At 40.6% G+C, this 25,809-nt stretch overlaps 1 protein-coding gene across 1 annotated transcript; it reads left to right on the forward strand.

Annotated features, from left to right (window-relative positions):
* Positions 1-330: 330 nt before the first annotated feature.
* c1s.2 (complement component 1, s subcomponent .2) lies at positions 331-24,561 on the forward strand. The gene is made up of 24 exons (XM_084052210.1): positions 331-463; positions 726-836; positions 1,101-1,188; positions 1,852-2,032; positions 2,249-2,374; positions 4,283-4,476; positions 5,407-5,557; positions 6,177-6,292; positions 6,981-7,062; positions 7,992-8,114; positions 8,993-9,067; positions 9,171-9,984; positions 13,792-14,011; positions 14,439-14,622; positions 14,975-15,109; positions 16,364-16,572; positions 17,096-17,243; positions 18,887-19,005; positions 19,871-19,949; positions 21,003-21,137; positions 21,411-21,485; positions 22,082-22,293; positions 22,744-22,967; positions 23,554-24,561. The coding sequence occupies exons 1-24, from the start codon at positions 450-452 to the stop codon at positions 23,918-23,920; spliced, it is 4,182 nt and encodes a 1,393-aa protein (XP_083908336.1). The 5' UTR covers positions 331-449; the 3' UTR covers positions 23,921-24,561.
* The last annotated feature ends 1,248 nt before the right edge of the window (positions 24,562-25,809 follow it).

The raw sequence follows: 25,809 nt of genomic DNA on the forward strand, positions 1-25,809 counted from the left end.
GTTTGTTCTCATTTGGACCTTGCACATTTTACAGTTGCTTTTTTGGCACTCGCTCATGTTAGAAAATATCCAAAGCACGACAGATGAACACAATGGGGCACTTCCTCTCTCACTCTCTCCATCCTTTGTCTTTACCGAACCTTTGTCCTCACAGGACAGGAGTTAACTGTTTATCTGAAAGGTGTGGAGAGAGTTTTAGGGGCTCAGTGATAAGTCTCTCAACGTTTCACTCATCCAAACCGTTATCTGTCCATCCTCCTTCTTCCCCAGCCTCACTATGTTCCAAACACACGGAAACACACACACATTCAAATACACTTCTATAAATTGCTTCAGTTTGCAAAATGAGAGAGAGAGAGAGGATGGAAGAGCGAGAGAAAGAAAGTGATATAATAGGGAAAGGGGAAGGAGAGATTTAGTTGATTTGCCAAGTGAGATTTGGTCAGATCATGTTGACATCAAGGTAAGTCCCCTTTTGTTTGTATTTGAGTTGTATAACACATCTTCAATATTCCGTGGTGATTTACAATTTCAGATGTTGGAGAGCAAAATATAAAACGAAAAACCTGTGATTCACTGTAATGGGTGTTATATTCTTTCTAATTTATTTATTTATTTTCAACTTTTCCCCTCATCCTCTTCTCCTTTCCTTCTTGCTTCTTTACACAATTCTATTTCTCTCTCTCTGTCTTTTCCCTTTCATTCTCCCACTCTCTCTCTTGTAGTCTTTGCTGGGTCCTCCTGTTGCCCCAGTGTGTGTTCGCCATGCTCGGATGGGTGGAATCACCTGGCTATCCCCGTGGTTATCCACCCCACTCCAGTTTCAACTGGAGCAGGTACCTTCAATACACTCATATTTTAATTAATACATTCAGACAGCAGAGTAGAGTACTTCTCTCTACTCTGCTAAGGATTGTTGCAGAAATTGACTACTCTGGTATGAATCAAAGACCGGCGGGTTTTAAGGATACATTTGTTATGCATGTTGGCTTGTCTGATGAAGCCGGGTAGTTGCATTAGGTGACGAAACATATGTACACATACTCAATGTAAAGACAACCCTCTTGGATAATTGTGCTTCTTTATTCAACCGGTCCCAGGTGTGCCCCCCCAGGTCATGTACTGTCCCTCACCCTCACACACCTGGACCTGGAGGACAGCCATGACTGTGAGAACGATGCTCTGCAGGTCAGTAGGGCCACACTGGCCAAAGGTCACGTTTCAAAAAAGTCACTTAATGTTTTTAATTTATTGGATTACGCACAGGTTTTAATGTTTCAAAAGTGGTCTAATATCAATGGGTAGGGGGTTCTGCTCCCAATGGTTAGGATTGGTTAAATGCAGAGGACAAATTATTTGTATATGTAAATATACTTGACTTCTAAATGCCTAAATTGTACATAGCACCTATATGTTAATGGTACACTATAATGAGCTTTAAGTAGCATTTTCCTAATAAACAATGTATTGACTCATACAAAAATAATTCCTCTTAATCATCACTTATGACTCACTAGAAGTGTGTGACGGTGGCTGTATCCACAGAGACCCTTCTTTCTGCTTGTTTTTTCTTACTTTCCTTTTTTGTGACGTTTCTGAGCATAAACCTTTGGGCAGTCGGTGTGCACTGAATTGTTGTGTTTACAAAAATAGAGTGATCAGGACATTCAACTGAAAACCCTTAGTTGACTCCCCCTCCCTTTCCCTCTACACCAAATCTGTACGCCAAAAATAGCTGATCTACAAGCTAGCTCTATTGTGATAGATAGATATGCTATTTTCACTGAATGTTCACCTATTATGACATCAAGTCAAGACATTAAGTTTGTTGTCTCTCCACTTATTTCCCAGATCATGTTAGATGGGGTTCCCATTTCCACTGTGTGTGGCCAAAAGACATTTGAGGAGCTGAAGTCCTCTGTTAACCCTCCCCTCCTCTCCAACTCTGGAGGTTGCCTCTCTCTGTCATTCCACTCCGACTTCTCCAACGTCAGGAGACACACTGGCTTCCGAGGCTTCTACACAGTGCGAGGTGAGAAGAGGAGAACTGTAGAAGATTGGACTTAAGATCACATCTGTATTCATATGTTGACATCTATTATGTCTATATACAGTATAATGATTTCCCTCAGCTCTTCATGTAATCCACATTCTATTGTGTACTTTGTGTGTTGTACACACACAGAGCTTACAATATATTTTACCAAAGTTGAAAATGTGATTGTGTGTGTGTTCCATGCGTCCTCAGACTTTGATGAATGTGAGGATGACCCAGACCATGGATGTTCCCACTTCTGCCAAAACTTCATCGGAGGCTACAGCTGCTCCTGTCGCCATGGGTACCAGCTGGACACAGACAAACAAACCTGTAGAGGTAACACTTAATGTTGGTCCTGGTCTTTTGGGGATGCCTGGCAGTGTTGGTTTTGTTACCTTATACTGGTAAGTTAATTGGCTTCAACTGGTATCCCAGGGCCATGTTAAGACACCAGAATGAAGAGGATACCAGGTGAATTCAGTTAAAAGCAGTAAACGTCCATATAGGTTAGATTCAAGCCCCCAGAACCACAGTAGAACAGTGAAGTGGCCAAGCCTGGTGGTCAAATCGGGGCAATCCGGCCTCTAGATATATTATAGCTCTATGGTTAGTTTAGAAAACCAGCAGTATTTAGCACTTATTAGTTGAGTGATGCGGGAGTGTGAAACTATTGTAATTACGGTATTTTGATTAGTATGGTGATGGTCTACTTCTCCTTTGGCCAAATGGAAATAGTGATCTTTATAAATACTTCAGTTATAAGTACAAAAGGGCTTCACAAAAGGAATGAGGGTATATCTTAAATATTTGCAGATTTTTGTTACACACACACACACACACACACACACACACACACACACACACACACACACACACACACACACACACACACACACACACACACACACACACACACACACACACGTTCAACTCACCAGGGTTTTGCCGCTATTTCATCAGGTTATGCACTTACAGTAGATACACAGTCAACAGTATACAGAGATAGGCATGGGCAAAGGGTGGTGTGCAAACAGAAGTAGCTTTATTAGAGGGTCACGGCAAAGGTTTGAAATCCTATTGTTTTGGTGCTTATTTGTCTCCTTCTGCTGCAGCTTTGAAAATTAAAACATGTCCCCTAAATGTTTTAGAAATTGACCAATGGGGGTGTCAATATTGCTCAAAGGTCTGGACCCTTCATAGCTTTCTACTTATAACAGCCCATGTTGGCTTGAAGCCTAGAATTGCCATTTTGCGGCTATTTTTTAGGAATTCAGCCAACATGAACATAACATTACAATTGCTGCTCTAAACCTAAAGGAGACCACTGCTTCTGTTCTGCTGACAAAGGTTTGCCATGTTTGCATCTGCAGGTCCTTTTGAGAATGTGCTCAATTTAACGTTAGACATGGTGGAAGGGTTGCATGAGCCCCATATGGGCTACTTAGGCCACCACAGACTGGGAGCAACAACAAAAAAGAGAGAAGAGGAAGGGAGCGCATTAGAAAGAAGAAGTGAGAATAGAAAATTGAGGAACGAGAAGAAGTCACAGGGGAAAAGAGGAGGGGAGAATATTCATTTCGGGGAAATGGACGCTCATGAGGATAAACATAGAATGACATTGAAGGTTATCATGTGGCTGTGGTGATCACTGAAGATCAAGATTAAAAGGTACTGTAGGGTAAGTGATAGTTTTTGGTTAGAACAAAAGGTTTTTGTTTAAAGGTTAAAGCACTATATTCTGAAAGTAATCTATAGAGTGTTTGTTCAGGAACAGGCGTCTCCCTGTCTCTCCAGCTCTTTAATAAACAGAAAATAAATTTTCAGGTGGGTTGCCAATTTCTGACAATCAGGAGAAAGCACCCATTTATCTGCTTCAATTTGATAGTGTTCCAGTACCAATTTTGTCTGCTCATTTCTTCGTATCATCACTTCCAATTTGACTTGTTTTGCTCTCTCCTGATTGGATAAAAGTGACATGAAAATGCATTTTCTGTTTAATAAAGAGCCAGAGAGACATGGAGACTCCGGTTACTGAACAAACACTCTTTATCAATGAGTAGCCTACAATCAGAATATAGAGCTATTTAACACTTATTCTAACAAAAATATCACCCTACCTTTTTAAGATAAAGATGATAACAATAGTGTTGATGGAAGTAAAAAAGAATGGTCACACATGGCCGTGTGTGCGCAAACCGACCCAGCAGTGCAGAACTGACTCGCTCTCTGGCTTCACCACCTCAGTGAGCTGCACACAGGACCTCTCAGGGTCCATGAAGGGCGTGATCTCCAGCCCCTCCTACCCTGCTCCGTACGCAGAAAACGCCCGCTGCTCCTACACCCTGTCAGTGGAGGATCACCTCCAACTGGAGCTGCACTTCTCTGGGGGCTTCGACGTGGAGCAGAACCCCGAGGGACAGTGTATCGATTCAGTGACGGTAGGCAACTGACTGCAGTATCGCACCCTTGCACCCTTTAAAAGCATCTTTTTCATGTTATGGGCCCCCCAAATGTTTTTATTTGGCCACGGATCCCCACCTGAAAGGAGTTTGTGCCAGGGACCCCCATACAAGATTTGTGTTTTAGTTTTCTTGCCTACCTATGTTGAGTGCTTTGGATAAAAGCGTCTGCTAAATCATTGGTTCTCAAAGTGGGGTCTAGGGGACCCCCAGGGGTCCTTGGGGGGTTCCAGGGGGTCCCCAGCAACATGTGTTAACATAGCATCACAATAATTTCAACCACTTTAACCTTTTATACTTTGGCTATTCAAAAATAGCCGATATACAAGCTCATAGCGCGGCACCGAGTGCCGCTCTATGAGCTTGTAGATCTACTATTTTTGAAAAATCATGAACATTTGTGCAAACCTTGGAATATGTATATTTTTAAAGTGAACATTTGTAACTCTAATCTTTGCTTCTGGGGTCCTTGGAACAAAATATTTGGAGATGGGGGTCTGCGGCCAAATACATATAAGTTTGGGGGTCCTTGACATGAAAAAGTTTGAGAACCACTGTGCTAAATGACTGTAATGTAATGTAATGTGTTGCTAAAATGTCTAAATTCTTTCAACATATGTTTTGAAAATAGCAGATCTACAACCTCACAACGCGTCGGCGCGTTGTGAGATTATAGATCAGCTATTTTCAAATAGCCGACGTATATAAGATGTTGAATAGATTTTGATTAACTACTTTTGCTGGGGCCCCCCTGGAACCCCCCCTCAATAACACCTGGTCCCCGGACCCCACTTTGTGAACAACTGCCTGCCATCAACCAATGTACTAGAGTTACAATTTGATCTGGTAACAACAGATCATTCCACCCTCCCCTCTGGACCTTTGCACTAGTTCGCTTGTTTTTTCCAGGTTAAAACTTCCTCCAGGACTCTGGGACCATTCTGTGGCCTGGCCCCACCGCCATCACCCTTACTCACTCAGTCAAGTCACATCCGCATCCTCTTTAACTCTGACGGCTATGGCTCCAACACCGGGTTCTCTATCCACTACAAGACCAGAGGTAAAACACTGTTGCTACGTATGTGTTACTCTGTGTTTCACTGGGTCCTATGCATTTCAAATTAAATATCAGCAGTCACCAAGCTTATTATAGTTGGTTAATAAAAAATAATAATTCGATTTTAGTTAAATTATATATTTTTTAATTTTATTCTGTCTGTTTTTTCTTGTCTCAGTTGTGTTTTTTTGTTGAGCATGTCATTCTTGGCAAAAACTAAAACAATTGTGAGTTTGTAGATTGGCTATTTGAAATTTATTTTTTAAAGTATAAAGTTATAATTAACTAAACTAGTTTTCGTTATTTCATTTTTGGTGTAGTCAATGCCTGGAACATCCATCACACATTGTAGTGACTAGACTATATAATTACTGGACTCAGTGGACTGTAAGCTTTTTGATTGATTGAATACTTAATTAGTCAAAAATGTAAACGGCACGGAAGTACAGTAAAACACCTGGGCTATTAAGTCCTGGGGACTTGTTTCCATTGTGGTTCTATGTATTCAATTCATCAACAGAGCATAGAGTATTAACTCATCAATACATGTCATCAACCAATACAACTAGCTATAGTTGCAGCTATGATACAAACAGTCAATGTAAATAATGTGTGTTTGCAGTCCAGACCTGTCCAGACCTGGTAACGCCCCACTCCTCTGTGGCTCCCGGGCAACCAGAATATCGCCATGGCGACTCTGTGATAGTGACCTGCGAACTTGGACAAACTCTGGAAACGGTGAGATCACAGATAATATAAGTAATGAACTGTACATAATTAAATTGTCAGTAATAATTAATAATTGAATAATTTAGTTGTCCTGTAATATACTATAAATATGGAAGCCAATATCATATGATGTTATCTGATGTGTCTGAATTAGATATCGTATTTATATTCGGACTGAATGAGAAATGAATGAGATATCTCATTCCTATCTCACTGAATGATTGAGGAGCTTCATTGCAAAAAAAGCATGGGGTTATGCCAGGGTATCCCAAACATTGGCTCGGGACCCATTTTTGGGCCGCGGGTAAATATCCCTTTATTTCCTACATTTTGTTTTTTATTATTATTATTTCAAAGATTAAAAAAAAACATCCAAATGTGTCATAAATTAAAAAAATTAAAAAAGTCCTGGAAAGATGCCGATGGCCTAGTTACCTAGTAGTTAAGGCGCATACCACATATAGGCTCTAATGCAGCCTGACGGTGAGTCACAGGTTCGATTCCTGAGCCTGACGACCTTTGCTGCATGTCACTCCCCGTCTCTCTTTCTCCCTGTTTCCTGTCATTCTATAACTGTACTATCTGAATAAAGGTAGAAAAGCAAAAATTAGAAAAATAAAATCTTTTGGGTCTCGAGCTAAAATGTTTGGGAACCACTAAGTTATACTGTATGTCGTCGTCTTCTCCTTTGTAAAAGGATGCCAAGACTATGAGCTTGACAGAGTTCAAGACAACGTGTCAGAGGACAGGCACCTGGAGCCCTGTGCATCGTTGTGTCCGTGAGTTTGACAGACCACAACAATCACACAATCACACAACTTATCAGGCTGATTATGAATCATTATGATTATATTGATGCTGTTCTGTTACGTCTGTTGTTTAAAACTAAAAGGTTTGGTAATATTGTAATCTTCGCTATATGGAGTTTGGTGTCCCCGACCTATGATTACTAAAGAGCTGGAGACATCGATGAGAACCCTGTTACTGAACAAACACTATAAAGTAATGATTACTACGGGAATATAAACCTATTAAACATTTATTTGAACAAATCAATATAACTTACAGCACCTTTGATTGATTGATTGAATACTTTATTTAGAAGTTTGTAGAAAAAAGCACATGAAAGTACAGTTCAAATACAAGGTCAACTAAATAGGATTAAAAAGCCCATGAAAGCACAATGGCTTGTTTCAAATGGGGTCCTTTGTACTCAATTCATAGTGACATTAAATGACAGACAGATATACACTACTATGCAGAACATCATATAGACAGTTTAGAAATTAAAAATAAGGAGAAAAGAAATACAGTCAAAAGGGGGGGAGGGCTTAGGTTATGACTTTTACAGGGGCCGGTTTCGAATTGCAGCCTCCTGAAGGTACAGTACTCTTTTAGGGAGGTTTTGAAGGAGAGTAGGGTTTTGCACTCCTTCACTACTTTTGGTAGGGCATTCCACATTTTTGTTGCATAGCAGGAGAACGAAATTCAACCCCTTGTTTGTGCCGAATCTGGCACCTTTAAACCTTTCAATTAACACTCAGGATTGTATTGTGTGAGGACTATTTGATGTGAGAGACAGAGGACCACGAAGAAGAGAGGCACCAAGCTGACTAAGGAATCTGGCTGCACTTGTAATTCACTCTGGATTAAAGCTTCGGCTGAAAGTGTAAAATGTAAACATTCTTCTGGACTTTTCTCTTTTTAGCTGTGGATTGTGGAATGCCAAAGCCTAAGGATGATATTCTTCAGGTGGTGGGATCAGACTCTCTGTATGGAAAAAAGATTCAGTTTGAGTGTGGTTCAAAGTACTACACACTGGAAGGAGATGGTGAGTAGACACAGTAAAATCCTCACTGTTCATTTAACTCTGACTGAGAGTCAGACACTTTCACAGTTAAATGAACGCTGATGATTTGCATACAGTAAAGTGCTCTGTAGAGCGAAGCCCTCCACCAAGGAGACTGCTTGTCCATAAATTGTTGCTGTGCCATGCACACTGTCACATCCCCTTTTAAACATTACATTTAAATAGATCTAAAATTATCTAAAAATAATCAGTTCTTCCTTGCCCCATGACAAACCTCTTAATTAGAGTTTGGTGGTGTTATATGAATCTTTTCAGTTGTTCTGTACCTTTTAGTGATATGCCATGCTAATCACAATGTCTATTTATCTATCTACACTACAGTATGTCCCCTTTTCCCAAATGCTAGTGTGAAAAGTTAATCAGTTCTTCCTTGCCCCATGAAAAACTTTTGTGATATTATGTAAATCAATTTGGAGGTTATGCACCTATCTGTGATAGTTCACACCCTCCGCCACATCCCCTTTTGGCCATTCAGCATGAAAGGTGAGTCAATTCTCCCTTGCCCCATGACATAGCTTTCTACAAAGTTTCATGCAACAAATGGACAAACCAATAGTTTAAGGAGAAGAAATACATTATTATAATATAATATGTTACCATGGAGCCCAGAACAGACTCCATCGGGCCTATTTTGCGCGTCTTAAATATCAGGTCTTATGACTTAACTTAGGACCTGCAGGCGTGGCCAATGCTGCATGGCCACTCAAAATATCTAAACAGCATTGGCCACGCCTCCAGGTCTTAAGTCAAGTCATAAGACCTGGACCTGGTACTTAAGACACGCAAAATAGGACCCCATATCTTTGCGTGTCAACACTATGCCTTGTGCTCTCTTTCAGATACATACATTTGTAATGCCAGCAGTGAATGGGTATCAGTTAGCGGGGAGTCAGATTTACCAAGATGCACTGAAGGTATGATTTCAGTATCTCTTGATATCTTCTCTAGTATCAGTCTTCATTCATTTGGATACATTTCCCCCCATAATTTTATCATGTCCTTTACTGTGTGATTCAGTGTGTGGGGTGCCAGAAGGAGATATCTCGAGCTCTGCCAGGATTTGGGGAGGTGAACAAGCAGAACTGGGGAAGATTCCTTGGCAACTCTACATCCATGAACCACGAAAAGGAGGAGCATCATTGATCAAGGATGGGTGGGCCGTGACTGCAGCTCACGTTGTGATTGGGTCCGAACCAGTTCAAATGTATGGTGGACTGATTGATAAGAACAAAGTGGCAGAATCCCAGTCTGATGTGGTGGTCATGGATGTCACAAAAGTCATAATCCATTCTGGATATGTTAATCCACGCCGCCTCAATTATGACAATGACATTGCTCTGCTCAGGCTGTCTTCTAGGGTGAAGCTAGGGCCCAACCTCCTCCCTATTTGTCTGCCCGATGTGGACGACAGACATGTGCAGGAAAACCAACTAGGCACTGTTTCGGGTTGGGGCTATACGGAAGATGGGGGATCCAGCCGATTCTTAAAATATGCTCACGTTGGGGCTTACTCCCTTAATGACTGTAAGAAAGTACCCATGCACAGAAAAAGACCACAACCAATGATTTTCAGAGAGGGGAACATGTTCTGTGCTGGAGCGAGTGGGGTGGACAGCTGCAAAGGAGACAGTGGTGGTCCATTGGTTGTGCCTCAGCTGGGCTTTGGGAACAAGGATGGCCAAGGGCCCTATCGTCTCAGAGGCATCGTGTCCTGGGGCAACGCTTGTCTGGACCAGCAGTTTAAAGGCTATTACGTTAATGTGGGGAATTACTTAGAGTGGATCCAGGAGACAATAGAGAAAGTAGAGAGAGAGGAAAAAGAGATGAAGGAGTAAACGTCTGTAATCAAGTAACAAATTAATCACATAAAATAATAATAATCAAATGTAATAGCATACTTAGCATGCATCATGAATACAGTGTAACTACCAATGTTTGTTTTCCATTAAACCCAATGATTTGAAGCTTAATCACAGAGGATCTCTGCAGTTCTTTACGTTACATTTTGACAACATGACAGAGAGACGGGGAGTGACATCAATGCAGGAGATGAGCTGGACATCACCATTTGTTTGGTGCTTACAGAACATGATATATAACCAGCTGAACCAGCTGGATAAAGAAATGTGAGTTTTGACTAGTCATTTATTTAATCATCATTCTGTAATACGTATCGTCGCTGTTGGGCAGAAATCTGTTATTTCCATATTCTACCTTTTTGTGTTTTTTCGTAAATTAATACCCTACTTGATCATACTACAGCGTCACTCAAAAGCATCAAAAGTAACAGATCCACAAGCTCGAAACACGACGCAAAGCTACTTTTAAATTTGAATCCTGAAAACACCAGCCTACACAGAATATTTTGCATTATGGTATTTTCATTTAGGCTTACAGAATTATATAATTTACATCATATATGGGCAAATTTCCCCTTTAAGGCAGTATAGACTATAGAGGACAAAGACAGTATACTGGATATAACTGAGAGTGTATGGCTAGAGCGCAATTTATTCAAGGTGACCCATTTGATGGCTGGCAGGTTCCCTTGTAGGTATTACAGTAGGTAGAGGCTTACTTGTTTAATTCTCTGCATCAACACTCAACAGCCCGGCCCACAACTACAGTATAAATCTGCCCGAGTGCCATTGAGCAAGCCTGTAGCCTAAATCTTGAAAGGTGGTCCAGGGGCATTGTTGTTTCTGAGGAAAAGCATGTGTGCGGGTAGTGTGTCCATCAAAGAGCCTATATAAAACTTTACTTTTTCTTAGTTTTTTGTCTTTTTGGGTTCTCTGACATGCATTGTATGAAAAAAAAGAGAGAAAGGAATACATTTGAACACTCTGGCGCGTTGATTTTGATTTCTGTGTATTTCTGAAACAGGCTGTCCTGATTTGTTCCCTGCAAGTGGACAGGTTTTCCTTTTTACCAGGTGCTCGAAGAGCGCCGGGTCTACAGACAAGCTGGGTACTAGTCCGACACCTAAGTGACACCTGAGTGACACCTAAGTGTCATTGGCTGTCCTGGCTCGCTGTCCTTCACTCCTTGGCGACACGAATGGGGAGACGGCCCGCCCCCCGCAGTAACCGTGCTCCGCTCAGCTCCCCTCATTCACACAGTGCAAGTTTTACTGCAGCCTCAGGCAGGAGGGTTAGCCTAAATGCTAGCGTGCTTCATTAGACCTAGTGGCTATTAAGTTATTATTTGGCCATGTTCACTCTGACTTCAATCTTCGCTATTGTTGGGAAGACCCGTGTGGTGTCAAAAAATGTTGCCACCACTTATATAAAAAACATTATAGCGTTTAGCGTCGCAGATTATGTTGCCAGGTTTGGCGAGAGAAACAAGCAATCCGAAAAACAAGTAATCAGGTCTATGAAAACACACACACACACACACACACACACACACACACACACACACACACACACACACACACACACACACACACACACACAGAGCACCTGGTAGAATATGACTTTTCAAGTAATTTCTTTCTAGTTTTTCTCTCTCACGTGTGGCGTGCATTATGTGACTCTCTCTCTCTCTCTCTCTCTCTCTCTCGCCCCACTGTGAAGCGGTTAGTCTATATCTAATGATGAAACTAAGAAAGAAAACGGCAAACGGCGGGAGTAACATAAATGGCTAGCTACAGTTCTGTGGTATATGCCGGATATACAGTAGTAGGCAGGCTCTAGATCGGATCTGAGCAATGAACAGTAAATGAGCAGGACACCAGGCTTTCCACAGTTACAAAGGGGGACTCTGTTTCATCTTAATAAACTGAAAAATGAATGCATTGAAATAGTTATACATACACGATACCATCCGTAAATGTTAGTTAAACAAAGACATTGGCAGCATAGTCGTATTCCACAACACAAGTACTGATGTCATTTTTCTTTCTCCACAAAAATGCTTGTTTTCTCCAATCCTTCCATTCACATTATTTCTCATCATTACCTCTGCCAACAATACAGTATGGTTCTCGTTAATTGATGTTTATTGCTTGCATCTTTACTCGGCAGTACACTGAAGAGTGATGGGAAAGGGAGGGGTTGTTGTTTCATAGGCCAAACCAATGGACTATTTCTACGTTTTGTTGTTTATCTGCCAACACACACACACAGCAGACTCCTGCTCTCTTACACTCTCCATTGCTATGTTGTAAATCCCTGAGCAGTGCAGCATTTTTCCCTGAAGGCATTCCCATGAAATGTCAAAATGAAACTGAAAGTTTCTTGAAAGGATCATTTTTGTTGAATCCATGGGCTCAGCCCTTTTTTGCTCACAACATCTCAGTCACCACCACTGTTTCTCTGCATTTCCCGTCATCTGGAATATTGGCTTCTCCCACTGCTGCTTCAAAAGACAACTTTTAAGTGCCAAGTCAAACAAACAGAGCAGATAGGCTACCTGCCATGCTTTTGGACTCTCCATTGCTACATACTGGAAACATACCGACTGCTTGTGCATTTGTGTTCCTGTGGAATTGAGATACCTGATCCTTCTATTATAGTAGCTGTTTACTACAGATAGATTTTTACGTCTTCAGCCATGGGGTGGACCTACAGAGCCATCTGGTAAGTCTGGCTGGCTGGTGTGACTACCAAGCCAATCGTATGTTGAAGATAAAAAGTTTCTCTGGTGCATTTTTATCAATGTTTCCTGCATTCAAATCTGTACCCATGGAGTATAAGAGCAAGACTGAGCATCCCATATTCAGGACTGTTGTGTTGTTTAGTATATATGGGTCTTGCCTCTTCTTAAATGGAAGATTTTAGGTCAGGTTGCCTTCATTGCAGAGAATCAGATTATACAGTACAGTAAGTACAGTTATCTGATTCTACAGTGTATCATTATTAACCACTTCGTTGACCGGGGTACCCCAGGGGTCTATACTTAATTGGTCCTCTCTTTTTACACTTCTACATAAAATCTCTTCTCCAAAAATAGCCAATCTACAAGCTCTTGACGCATTGTGAGCTTGTAGATCTGCTATTTTAACCATGTTCACCCCAAATAGAGATACTAGGGTTCAGTGGTTAATACAGTTGTTTCCACAGCAAATGTACTTTTTTCCCACTCAGATGTTACCATTTCTTTCACTCATTTGTTACCATGAGGAGAGAGTACAGGAATTGTTTTGATTAAGGTGCCACAAGAAACGTAGGACAATGACACTTTACAAGACAACAGCGATGTGCAAATCACACAACAGAGCATAAACAAAATACAAACATACTTCACTTGCCAGTACACCATATCAATATGATGCAGTTGCAACAGTTCTGCCATTGCATCAGTGGTGTTTGTTCTGCTCTGAATCAACATTGGACCAGGAGCTCTGGTGAGTGCAAAACAACAAATCAAAGCAAAAAAATAAATCTCTTAGACTTACTTTTTTTGTCACGCACGCACGCACGCACGCACGCACGCACGCACGCACGCACGCACGCACGCACGCACGCACACACACACACACACACACACACACACACACACACACACACACACACACACACACACACACACACACACACACACACACACACACACACACACACACACACACACACACAGGGCTAATAATACACACCTGTTCTTCTGTCTTTGTCCATCCATGTCCATTTTGGAGGCTTCTCTGTGTGTCTGTGTGTGAGTGTTGGCGGATTCCCCGCTCGGAGGCTGAACCTCCCATGCACGGTGAGGTCCAGTCCCCCCAGTACCCCCAGCCCTACCCTCCTGAGCTGCTCAGAGAGTGGCACCTGGCCGTCCCGGAAGGCTACCAGATCAAGCTCACCTTTGAACACCTGGACATCGAGGCCTCCGCGGACTGTTACTATGACTCCCTCACGGTCAGTGACAAATATTCCTTTAAAAAGGTCCCTGGCTAATAACCCTTATATGCGTTAATACATTATAATTGCCCTTTATAACTACTCGTAGATCGGCTATTTTCACTAAATGTTAGTCTATTTTTGCTGAATGTTCACCTGTCATTACGACATGTCCAGAATAGAGATGTCAGGGTTCATGTTGTTAATTATTATTTTGTGTGCTGCATCTACTTTCGGAGGAAAGGGTAGTGAGAGGGGTCATACTGTATGTCTTTTTGTCGGATTTGAAGCTGTGAAATAGCCACCACTATGTATACATGATAGCAAAAAAAGCAAAACAATTCTGAGCCAACAGGGTACCTCTGAAAAATTGGTATGAGTCTACACAGTAGTTGTAGTGGAAATAGTAGTAGTAGCATTCAGTAGTTTTTTCAAACACTCCCAGTGTGTGTACGGCAAGAAAGTCCTGGGGAAGTTCTGTGGACAGGAGAACTCGGCTGATGGTCATCACCCCGGCAACCAGCCCATCGTGTCGCCAGGCAACACACTCAGCCTCATCTTCCAGACGGACGACAGTAACCCTGAACCCCATCAGCCCATTGGTTTCTCTGCTCACTACCAGGCTATAGGTATCGTACGATGCACTCCGCTTTTACTCCGCTTTTAATGTTTGCTATGTTTTCAGTGACCTTGAACTCTGGAAAAGCACAATACAAATACAATGTATTGTTGGATTAATTTAGTCACAGTGCATCCCAGTCACATTTCATTTACATTACAGCCATTTAGTTGAGACTCAGAGTCAAGGTAGTCAACATTACCAGCAACCAAAGAGTCAAGGGTCACAACCGGTATTTGGTAATTACTTAACCACCTAAACTCTATATACTTTGTTAGCCGGAGTCCCCTAGTTTTCTATACTTGGTCAGCTCCTTTTTTTCCCCTCTACACTAAATCCCCCAAAACATCTCTGTCTGTCAGACACTGATGAGTGTTCAGCACCAGACCCTGAGGATGGTCCTCTCTGCTCCCAGATCTGCCATAACACCCTGGGCTCCTACCTCTGCTCCTGTCACCATGGCTATGAACTCCGCCCAGACCAGCAAACCTGTGTCTGTGAGTACTGTACACACACACACACACACACACACACACACACACACACACACACACACACACACACACACACACACACACACACACACACACACACACACACACACACACACACACACACACACACACACACACACACACACACACACACACACACACTGTGCGGGGCTACTGTGTGTGTGTGTGTGTGTGTGTGTGTGTGTGTGTGTGTGTGTGTGTGTGTGTGTGTGTGTGTGTGTGTGTGTGTGTGTGTGTGTGTGTGTGTGTGTGTGTGTGTGTGTGTGTGTGTGTGTGTGTGTGTGTGTGTGTAAATGTATTTGTGATAACATTTAAACTGATTGCTACTGATTGATACTGAAGTATACACCCACTGAAAAAGAAGGGGTGTAGGGGGTGTCCAAACTTTTCATACTGTACCTTTGGAAATAACATAACAAAGTCACATACAAATGCATCACATTATAACAGTTGTATAGTCTTTTGTTGGCAATGTAGCCAAATATAAGGCTGTGCTTTGAACAAAACAAAAACAAGTCAGCCTTTTTTCACATGCATACAATGTATTGCATTATATACAGTCTAATAAATGGTCTTTTCTTCAAATGACAGTCTAGCCAAATGTAACCAGGTGAGGAAAAGTCTCTCTACAAAATGTAGATAAAATACAAGACAATACAAATAGCCCAGGGTAATTTCAAAACACAAACATGTCAATGTATGTATTTAATAATAACAACTTTAATAACTTTTTTAAACAGAAGTTACACAATGCTGCACAAAATCACACAGATTAAAATGGAAAAAGGGAACACAAAAATATATATATATTATATATAGTGCATATATTAAAAAAAGGTAACATGAGGGGAACTAGCACACAATTTAGCAAATAAGTAGCAAACCCTGTTCAAAACCTATTCACTACACCTCTGGAGATTGGTACACCTCATACAAATTGTAAAGTGATACAGTAGGTAGATATGCAGTTGTTTATAGACAACTGTAAGTATTTTGTTTAGGAAAGAAAGGTTGGAGATTGGTCTATAGTTGCTATAGGTGGAGAATGTGTCCTAATGAAACATCTCACCTCCATACAAAGGCAGGGGGGAATCACCAAACCCCAACAGAATGTGAAATTCTTTTTTACATTTTCACTATCAGATGGTCAATTTTCACTATGCATTATAGGCCTACAACAAAATATATACTGTTGAGCTTAAGAGGTTAATATCAACTCCTGTCTCCACTTCCCAGTATCATGTGGTGATGGTATATTTGATGAGCCTGAGGGGCAGCTGTCCAGTCCAGGGTATCCTGAACCGTCACCTCTGGGTCTGTCCTGCCAGTATGTTATCGCCGTAGAGGCCGGCTTCACCATCACCCTCAGGTTCAATGACTCAAAGTTCCACATTGAAAGCATAGACACAGAACAAGGTCCCCAGTGCCAGCATCACTGGTTACAGGTAATGGTCAGTGTTTGTGTGATTTTATATGTGCAACTGAGAATGTAATATAATGTAACAAGTTGGAGAATATCCTTAGCTGTAATTATGGGAATGACAGGGATGCAAAATGTTTCTAAGTACAACCAAATAATATCGGTATTAGGGCTGAAACTAACGATTATTTTCATAATTCATATATTTTTTTATAATAAAGTGCAGTATCACAGGTAATTTGATTTGACAAATGTAGAAAGAAAGAAAAAAGAAAGAGAGACAGAAAGAAAAGTTTAATCAGAAAAAAAGACAATTTTAATTTGATCATGCACTTTTCTGTCAATCTATGAATTGTAGAATTGATTATTCAGTTATTTAAAAAGCACCCAAACCTTCCTTGTGGTGGCCGCAGACCTTACACAATGGTCACTTACACAACTGCGGTGCTTCATCATGGATCATATTTTCCTTTTACCACCCAGGAAGTTACTATAGGCTGAAGTCATGATGATGAAGTGCATATTATTATGGCCTTTCTTCCACCCAGGTTACCATCCCAGAGAGAGAACCCATGAAGCTGTGTGGAAGGAACAGTCCCGGCCTGATGGTCACCAACTCCAGCACAGTCACTCTGGACTATCACACAGACTGGGCTGGATTCAGCCATGGCTGGAGCCTGGACTACAGCACCCACAGTGAGAGAGAGAGAGAGAGAGAGAGAGAGAGAGAGAGAGAGAGAGAGAGAGAGAGAGAGAGAGAGAGAGAGAGAGAGAGAGAGAGAGAGAGAGTCACCACAAAGGCTCATTTATACTCCAACACATTACCTTACATTACTAGTGTGATGCCTTTAAAAAAAAAGAAGTAAAAAATATGGCACCTTCGATGCTACAGGGTTGTGTGATGAAGTATAAGTTAACTTGAAATATTATTACTGTTGCTTCTCAAAGTAGTGGTGATGGGGGACGATGGAGTTAATTTAATAAAGATGAACAAGGTGAATGACAGCACCATTGCATCACTTCACAACACACACAACTCTCAAGAAAAGAAAAGATGATAGAAAGTAATGGCCATAAAATGGTAAATGGTCTGCATCTCTATAGCACCTTTATCCAAAGCACTTTACACTGTACGTTACCCATTCATACATGCACATTCACACACCGATGGCGGAGGCAACCTTGCAAGATACCAACCTGCTCATCAGGAGGGGTTCCATGTCTTGCTCAATGGCACTTAAACATTAAGCCAGGGGTGGGTGTGGCTCAGGAGGTACAGTGACCGCTGAGGGACTGGAAGGTTCCCAGTTCAATCCCTGGCTCTTCCTGGTTTTGTGTTAAAGTGTCCTTGAGCAAGACACTGAACTCCTAATTGCTCCGAATGATGGTGTTTCCTTGCATGTTTCCCGCCTCCACTGTCAGTGTGTGAACGTGTATGTGAATGGTTGAATGTAAATTACATTGTAAAGCGCTTCAGATTAAAGTGGTATAGAAATTCAGAATATTTACCATTTGCTGGGGATGAAACCCTCCGATTCCGAGTTCCAGAGAGAAATTAACACAAACGTGAGGAATGTAGTGACTACAGAGATGTTGGAGAGTGATGCTGTTTATAGTAGTGATGGGGTCGTGCTGTGATAGGTAGAAAACAGAACACATCATGACATTGCATATATTTCTTATATCTCTGCTGTCGGGCAGAAACCAGCTGTGTCCAAAATCCAAACTTTTCAAGAAAATAAAGATGTTTTTAGAACAACACAATACTTCCTCCTCAAAATTGTACGGTGACTTTATACATTATCAGATACTTCAATGTGTCCTTATATTATCATCACTTTACCCAAATACAGCTGAAGTGGAGTTAGGAGTTTTTTGACCATTAATGTGGAGATTGTTTTCCGTCTGACTTTCGTCATTCTAATCAATGATGGAAAAAACATCTCCAAAGTTGGAGTTAGTTGGTTTGACCGACAGTTTAAGGATCCAATGGAGTTAGGAGGTTTAGTCAGAAGCAAATTTTTAATACTTTTCATTGGTTCAATATTTGTAAAACCCACACACAGAAGTAAAGGGTGTTCAATAGCACTGATTTATTACATTTAAAAAAAGAAAAATGCATAGCTGGTTTCTGCCCGACAGCGACAATATGCAATATATACTGAATATTTCCTATGTACAAGGTGCATATGAATAAACCTACAGCTACAGCACATTGCAATTAGTTAGAGACCGGGGGACTGACTTACATACAACCCCAGCCGAGATGGGGTTGTAGTTGTGATGTACTGTAACTTTAGACATGGTCTGTTGAGGTATTATTCTGTTTTGATTCCCAGGGGTGCAGTGTCCATCTCCCAGTGGTGTGACTAATGGCAGGGTCACTCCTGTCTTCACCGATTATTTGTACAGAGACTACATCCAAGTGCGCTGTGACCAAGGATACAAGCTTATGAGGGTTAGATGGAACTGTTTTATCCTATCTCACTTATGATGCATCCACCTTTTGCTATTATTTATTTTTCATAAATTAGATTGTATCTTACATGACAGTCCAGGTTGGTGTCTTGACCTTTGAAAACCACTACACCAGCAGAGTGGTTGTTCAATTTGTTCTATTTTCTTTATTGACTGCCTTAAAGGACGACTTCACCACTTTTCAACATATCTTCATATAATAGGTCCTCACTAAGGCTCATGATAAAACTGTACCATTTTTTTATAATCAGTCTGTGTCTCAGAGGAGAGCTGTAGACAGTTCAGAAACCCGTCTACCAGTGACATCATCGATGGGGAATCCAAGCTAATAGAAACTGCAGGCTTTGTATTCCTGGAAAGTTGCAATGCAATAATAGATCCCATTGTTCTCGCCTTAATAAAAATCTGAATACATTTTTTTTAATCTTTTTGGGAAAAAAAATCCTGCCTAACGATGATGTCACTGGTAGACGGGTTTCTGGACTGTCCACAGCCCTCCTATGAGACACAGACCAAGAAGAAAAAAATGGTATCATTTTATCATGAGCATTAGTGAGGACCTATTATATGAAGATATGTTGAAAAGTGGTGAAGTCGTCCTTTAAGAAAATACTCACCATTACTCACCATTTACTATATAAATGCACCATTTACTCTCTGTGTGTGTGTGTGTGTGTGTGTGTGTGTGTGTGTGTGTGTGTGTGTGTGTGTGTGTGTGTGTGTGTGTGTGTGTGTGTGTGTGTGTGTGTGTGTGTGTGTGTGTGTGTGTGTCTCTCTCTCCCTCTCTCCCTCTCTCTCTCTCTCTCTCTCTCTTTCTCTATCCATCCATCCATCCATCCAATCAGGATGGACAGGAGATCCAGAGTTACTCATCCATGTGTAAAAGCAATGGACAGTGGCACCTCTCTCTCCCAGAATGCCACAGTGAGTCACTTTTTTATGATCAGTTTTAAACCAGTGGTGTTTTATTCGGGCAGTGAAGGATCACAGCCTGCATACATGTAACTTTGCAAGTATGCTGTGTAAGGTAGTAAATACTTTATTTTAAGCTTTGCAGCACATAGGCCTACTTGTTTTCTTTCTTTTCTTAAAGGTATTTCACCATCATGTTTGTGGTCATTTTATCATCTACCCACGCATGCAGTATGTGAGCATCCCAGACTGTTTTTAAGTTGCTTGTTTCAGTATTTAGATATTTGATATACATTCAGACACACCCCTTATATTCCTATACAAACCCACCGTAACTTCAAACTCCTGTTCTTGTTTCTGGTGACTGATATTGTCCTTCTAATGTGTGAGGGGGCTGTGTTTTTTCAATTACCGGTTACCTTACCGTGCCTTGCACTGTGTAAGTTGCTCTGGATAAGAACGTCTACTGCTGTATATGCCTGAATTGAATAATAGCCTATAAGCTGTTGATGTTTTGACTTCCATGTTTATTCAAGTGCAAAACTAATAATTAACACTTTTCAAATCCAGGTAAAGTCCACTGGTTCTAGGCTTATGAAACAGGCAGGAAACTGATCTGATTAGCAGGCAAAAATGACTTGTGGTACAGTAGGCAATAAATACTGAGACTACTCATGAGTGGAAGTTGGCAGTTGTGGAATTGGGGTAAGGTGTGTGGATGTACAGTGGGCGTGACAAGAGGTGTTGTTGAGCCACTTTTGCAGAGTGCACTTTGCAGACAGATACTGACAGAGGGCGAGACAAACAAATAAATAACAGAACTCGTTACATTAGTTTTGCATTGCTTTGTGGTTCAATCACTGTCAACAGTGTTACACACACAAATCACTGTTCAAGGCATCGGGTTGGTTAGGGAGTTTTCTCTTTCACTTCCCACAGCCTGGTTTTCTGAGACAGGATACATTTGAAATCTCAACCATCTGTTCACAACGCCACTTGACATTGACTTCAAGGCAGTCATTTTTCTCTGCCAGTGTATTAATGTTGTGGTGTTTTTCTTCACAGTAATTGACTGCGGCGATCCTGAAATGCCACTGAATGGAGGCATTACCTTCCTGTCTGGCTCTAAGAATCAGCATGGCTCAGTCATTCAGTACCGCTGCAATGAACCTTTCTACTCACTCCTTGATGAAGTCAATGGTGAGGTACTTCAATGATGTTGAGAAATGTCATTACCAAACCATAACAAATGTGATTACTTACATTAATATCAGCTGGAGATTTGTGAAACATGTATTGTTTTGTTGGCATGTCCTTCCTCAGGTGGGGGTCATATGCTAAGTCTGAGATATTTTGTCTTCTTCAAACCTGTCACCAACAGTACTCACATATGCAAAGCGCTTACTGTATACAAGTCCCAATCCTGCAAACAAATCTTCAACATTTCCCTTGTTGTTTTCCTCTGGTGTTCAGCAAACTACACATGTGCGGCAGACAGAAAATGGACAGGCGACCATGGTTTACCAGTTATTCCACCATGTATACCAGGTATTATTACTGTATTAAAGATCTGACAAAGGCCCTTTATAGTATTTGGACATGCATATAAAACAAGTGTTTGTTGAGGCAGAAGACCTATGCATTGCAGCTAATAGTAATGATTGATTCCTTAAAGCAGAAAAAGTGATATTAACATCAGAGGGAACAGACTATAGTCTTAGTAAAAGGGAAATACTGTAATACTGTATTACAAGGACTTGAATTCTCGGACCACTGATGATTAAAATGCATGTCTCTCTAGGTGTCTGGGTAGTGCAGGGGCAAAATTCCTGCCAAAAAAATTTCAAATGAAAATAGTGATCTTTATAGATACTCATTTGAAAAAGTGCTTCAAAATACAATTACTTTTGAGGCAGACATACATTCTAGATATATACTGTACAGTCACCCTGTTCTAGACAGCGTGGCCCAAGCTAAATAATCTCAGATTGAATTCTGTTGCCATTGACCAATATGATGGGTATCTTCAGCCAAGAATGATTCAATTGAAAACAAACAAAGTTAATTTCAACTTTTGCTGGATAAAAACTTTGAAACCCAGATCTTCACACACTTGTACACGTTACTTTCCCTTCCCCATCCAGTTTGCGGCAAGCCTACAGATACGTTAAGCATATTAGGAAAGATCATCAAGGGTCACAAGGCTCCACCCAACACCATCCCCTGGCAGGTGATGCTGGAAATAAATGGAAGAGCTGGTGGAATAGTGATTGCAGACCGCTGGGTCATGACTGCAGCTCATAATCTGAACCAAGATGGCACATTGGGCACAACTGTGGGAAAAGGCCATGTAAAGGTAAGATTATCCGCAATCAACAGACCATGTGCTGTAACAATTGGTGTCTATTGCCTGTATTGATTGATTGAATACTTTATTAGTCAGAAATGTAAACAGCACGTGGTACAGTAAGACATTAAGGCTAAAAGGATCTCAAAAACGTCCTGGGGACTTGTTTCCATTGTGGTCCTATGTATTCAATTCATCAACCATTCATTATATATTTCAGCATTAATTGCTGTTAAGTATTATTGCTGTTATAACATGGGTGCCAGCAAGATTAACAGCAAAACTCATAACTCATAACGCTTCAAAGTAATTTCCCATTTGGGGCACTAAGTCTTGAGTTATCACAGGCATATAAATGCTCATTGATCCCCATTTTATTTTGCATATATTATTTTGCAGTAGATTTTTCATTGTTTTTTTTATCATTATCTATTCTACACTATTGCTTTATTCTTACAGGTTTTCATGGGAAATAACAATGCTAAGGAGTTCATAAAGCAAACGCCTGCTGCTGTGGAATCTCTCCATGTTCACCCCGAGTATACCAACCCTGGACCCCCTGACCCAAACTATGACAATGATATTGCCTTGATCAAACTACAAGAGCCCATCACCTTTAACTCTGCCATCATGCCAATATGTCTGCCAAAAGAGGACTCCATATACCACCATGGCGTGATGGGGTAAACAGTGTTAGACCTTCTGTCTGTATTATTTGGGGCATTCCAACCAAAAATTACATATGCCCCAAACCATGCTGCACTGACTAATTCTGTCTTTGGAGTTGATCAATTGAGTTGGTTTTCCAAATTATATCAATGGGAGCACAATTAGACCTACTTCCTCATGTTATAAATGCAGCTCAGTGAAATGATGAAAATACTACTAATACTGTAGCAGAGATATAATGTAGGCCTACCACTGTGAGACAAGGATTTCAAATCACTTGATTGCTTCATATACTTCCAAATCAAAACAAGGCATTGTACGAACCAAATGTAAAACTACAAACTGGTATGAAAATGACAAATTACGGTTAAACCTGAGACAAAATACAATTCAGACAAATACGTGAGATACCTCTTGAAGCTAGAAATGTACAATATTGTTGTCCTTGTATTGTGCCAGAGAAGAGTTCTATACATTTTTAGATTAATAAAGGAGGCATAGGCCTATACTGTATAACAGAGGTAGCCTACTGTACATAATAACTCTAACAAAGTCAACTAACAAACTTTTTCATATTATAATTCCATTCCTCCTGCACAGGCTGATATCTGGTTTTGGTATGACGAAGATCAAGAACAGCATGTTCATTTCCGATGACCTGAAGTACGCACACGTTCCTGTGCAAGACACGGAGACATGCAGTAACTTCATTGAACAGGCGAAGAGAAGCCAGACTGTATCACATTTCACACTTAACATGTTCTGTGCTGGGTTCCATCAAGCAAGGGACGATTCTTGCCAAGGAGACAGCGGCGGTGCTCTTGGACTGCAGGATGAAGCTGGACGCTTCTGGGCTGCAGGAATTATCAGCTGGGGGATCGGCTGTGGAGAGGCTGGCAGATATGGAATTTACACCAAAGTGGGCAATTACCTGAGCTGGATAAATAAGACCATGCAAGAGAACTGAATCGTATCTACTGTGTTCTACTGCTCTCTCTCTCTCTCTCTCTCTCTCTCTCTCTCTCTCTCTCTCTCTCTCTCTCTGCATTGTGAAGAAACTTTACATTGAAAACATATATTAAAGTGTCCCACATTTTATGCTACAGTATGAATAATTGTGTAATGTTTTATCTTTTATAAGATTAGGCATTTATATCTACTTTTAGGATTTCTGCACTTTTGCTACAACACACTTTTTTGTTATGTATAACAACATATACATTAAGATCATGAATCCCATTGGGAGTATTAATAGCATTCTCCCATCCTACACACCCATGTTTTCATGTCGTATAGTATTTTTTTCTTTCCATTACATAGTATTTTCCATTTTACAATATTAGGAGTCCTGATTTTGGTAGCAACACAAACTCGTAGCCTATGGGAGCGTAGTCTAGTTTAGCTCAACTCTTGGATGTTTATGAGATTAAGCAGATCCTCTTAATAGTAAAGAACTTCTTCATAGATGGATGGATGGATGGAGTAACTAAACTAAGCAATGTAGTAAAGATGTACTTACTTACTGAGAAAATGTAGTGATTTGTAACTTGCTGATTTGTAACTTCCTGATTTCCTTTCTAAACTGAATTAAAGAAATGTCTGACATTGTTTTGAGTGGATGTTAGTGGTGGTATTGGTATGCGTGTACATTTACCCTCGCTGAATCATTAGAGCATGGCCTGGTCTACATCTAGGCCACATTTGGTGCTTTTAAGACTGATTAGCATGAAAATATATCCCTAAGGCCCGGGACTATTTCTGAAATATTGTCCATATAGGTGATGCTAAGTAAAGCTTATTATGCTAATTATGAAAATTGCCCAACATATGCAAGTTAGCATCCAGCAGTTTCTAAATGCTGGGGATCCATACTCAACATTTCTAACAAAACGTTGGTGTACTCAACATGTCAGGGTTCACATTCTGGCAAGTGGACTATAAAGGGGTTTAACCACTTTAACCCTACATTAGCTTACAAAAAAATAGCCGGTGTAGAAGCTCACAATGTGTCGCGATGCAATGTAGATCTGCTATTTAAAAAAAATCATGAAAAATGTGGAATATTTTTCAAACATTTCAACAACACAAATCTTATATGGGGGTCCTCCTGGCACAAAATATTTTCAGATGGGGGTCCTAGCCAAATACATTAATCTGGGGGTTGTTGACATAAACAGAAATTTGAGAACCACTGATTTAAACAGTAACATCCTCAGTGTTAAATGGCCGATTGTAACTCCGAGAGTCAGCAGCAAATGTGGTTTACATGGGTGTATAATATTTGAACCAGTCCATTTGGCTAAATTTGTACAATAGGCCTATCAGAGTTAAATTAACACTGAGTATATGGAACGAACAGCAACTCGTTTGAAAGAGGCAGTACAAATTAAAACGACTCCCGAGTCAACATTAATCCTGGTCAACAAACGACATACAGCAAGCAGAGAAAACATAGGCTAAAGCTAACGTTTCAAATTAACTAGTCTTTAGCAGATAAACAAACCGCCTGTCTCTAAACAACTTGCTCTAAATAACATTATGCATCAATGGTGTAAAGTAACTAAGTACATTTACTCAAGCAGCCTACTGTACTTAAGTATTTGAAGTATTTGTACTTTACTGGAGTATTTTCAATACTTTTACTTCTACTCCACTACATCTCAGAGGCAAATATTGTACTTTTACTCCACTACAATTATTTGAAAACTTTAGTTACTAGTTAGCCTACTTTGCAAATATAATTTATTATAAAACATACATTAGCCCTATTTTATACCTAGACTATTTGAAAATAGCAGATCTACAAGGTTATAAGCTTGTAGATCTGCTATTTTCAAACATGTTAGTAGCCTACTT

Source organism: Gymnoscopelus microlampas, assembly GCF_963454915.1.
Source record: "Gymnoscopelus microlampas genome assembly, chromosome: 3".
NCBI classification, from domain to species: Eukaryota; Metazoa; Chordata; class Actinopteri; order Myctophiformes; family Myctophidae; genus Gymnoscopelus; species Gymnoscopelus microlampas.

Excerpts from the sequence above, each read along its gene's own strand:
- c1s.2 (XM_084052210.1), top strand. Across the intron at positions 8,115-8,992 it reads CTACACACTGGAAGGAGATG|ATACATACATTTGTAATGCC; the intron begins GTGAGTAGACAC and ends GCTCTCTTTCAG. Across the intron at positions 9,985-13,791 it reads GAGGAAAAAGAGATGAAGGA|GCTTCTCTGTGTGTCTGTGT; the intron begins GTAAACGTCTGT and ends TCCATTTTGGAG.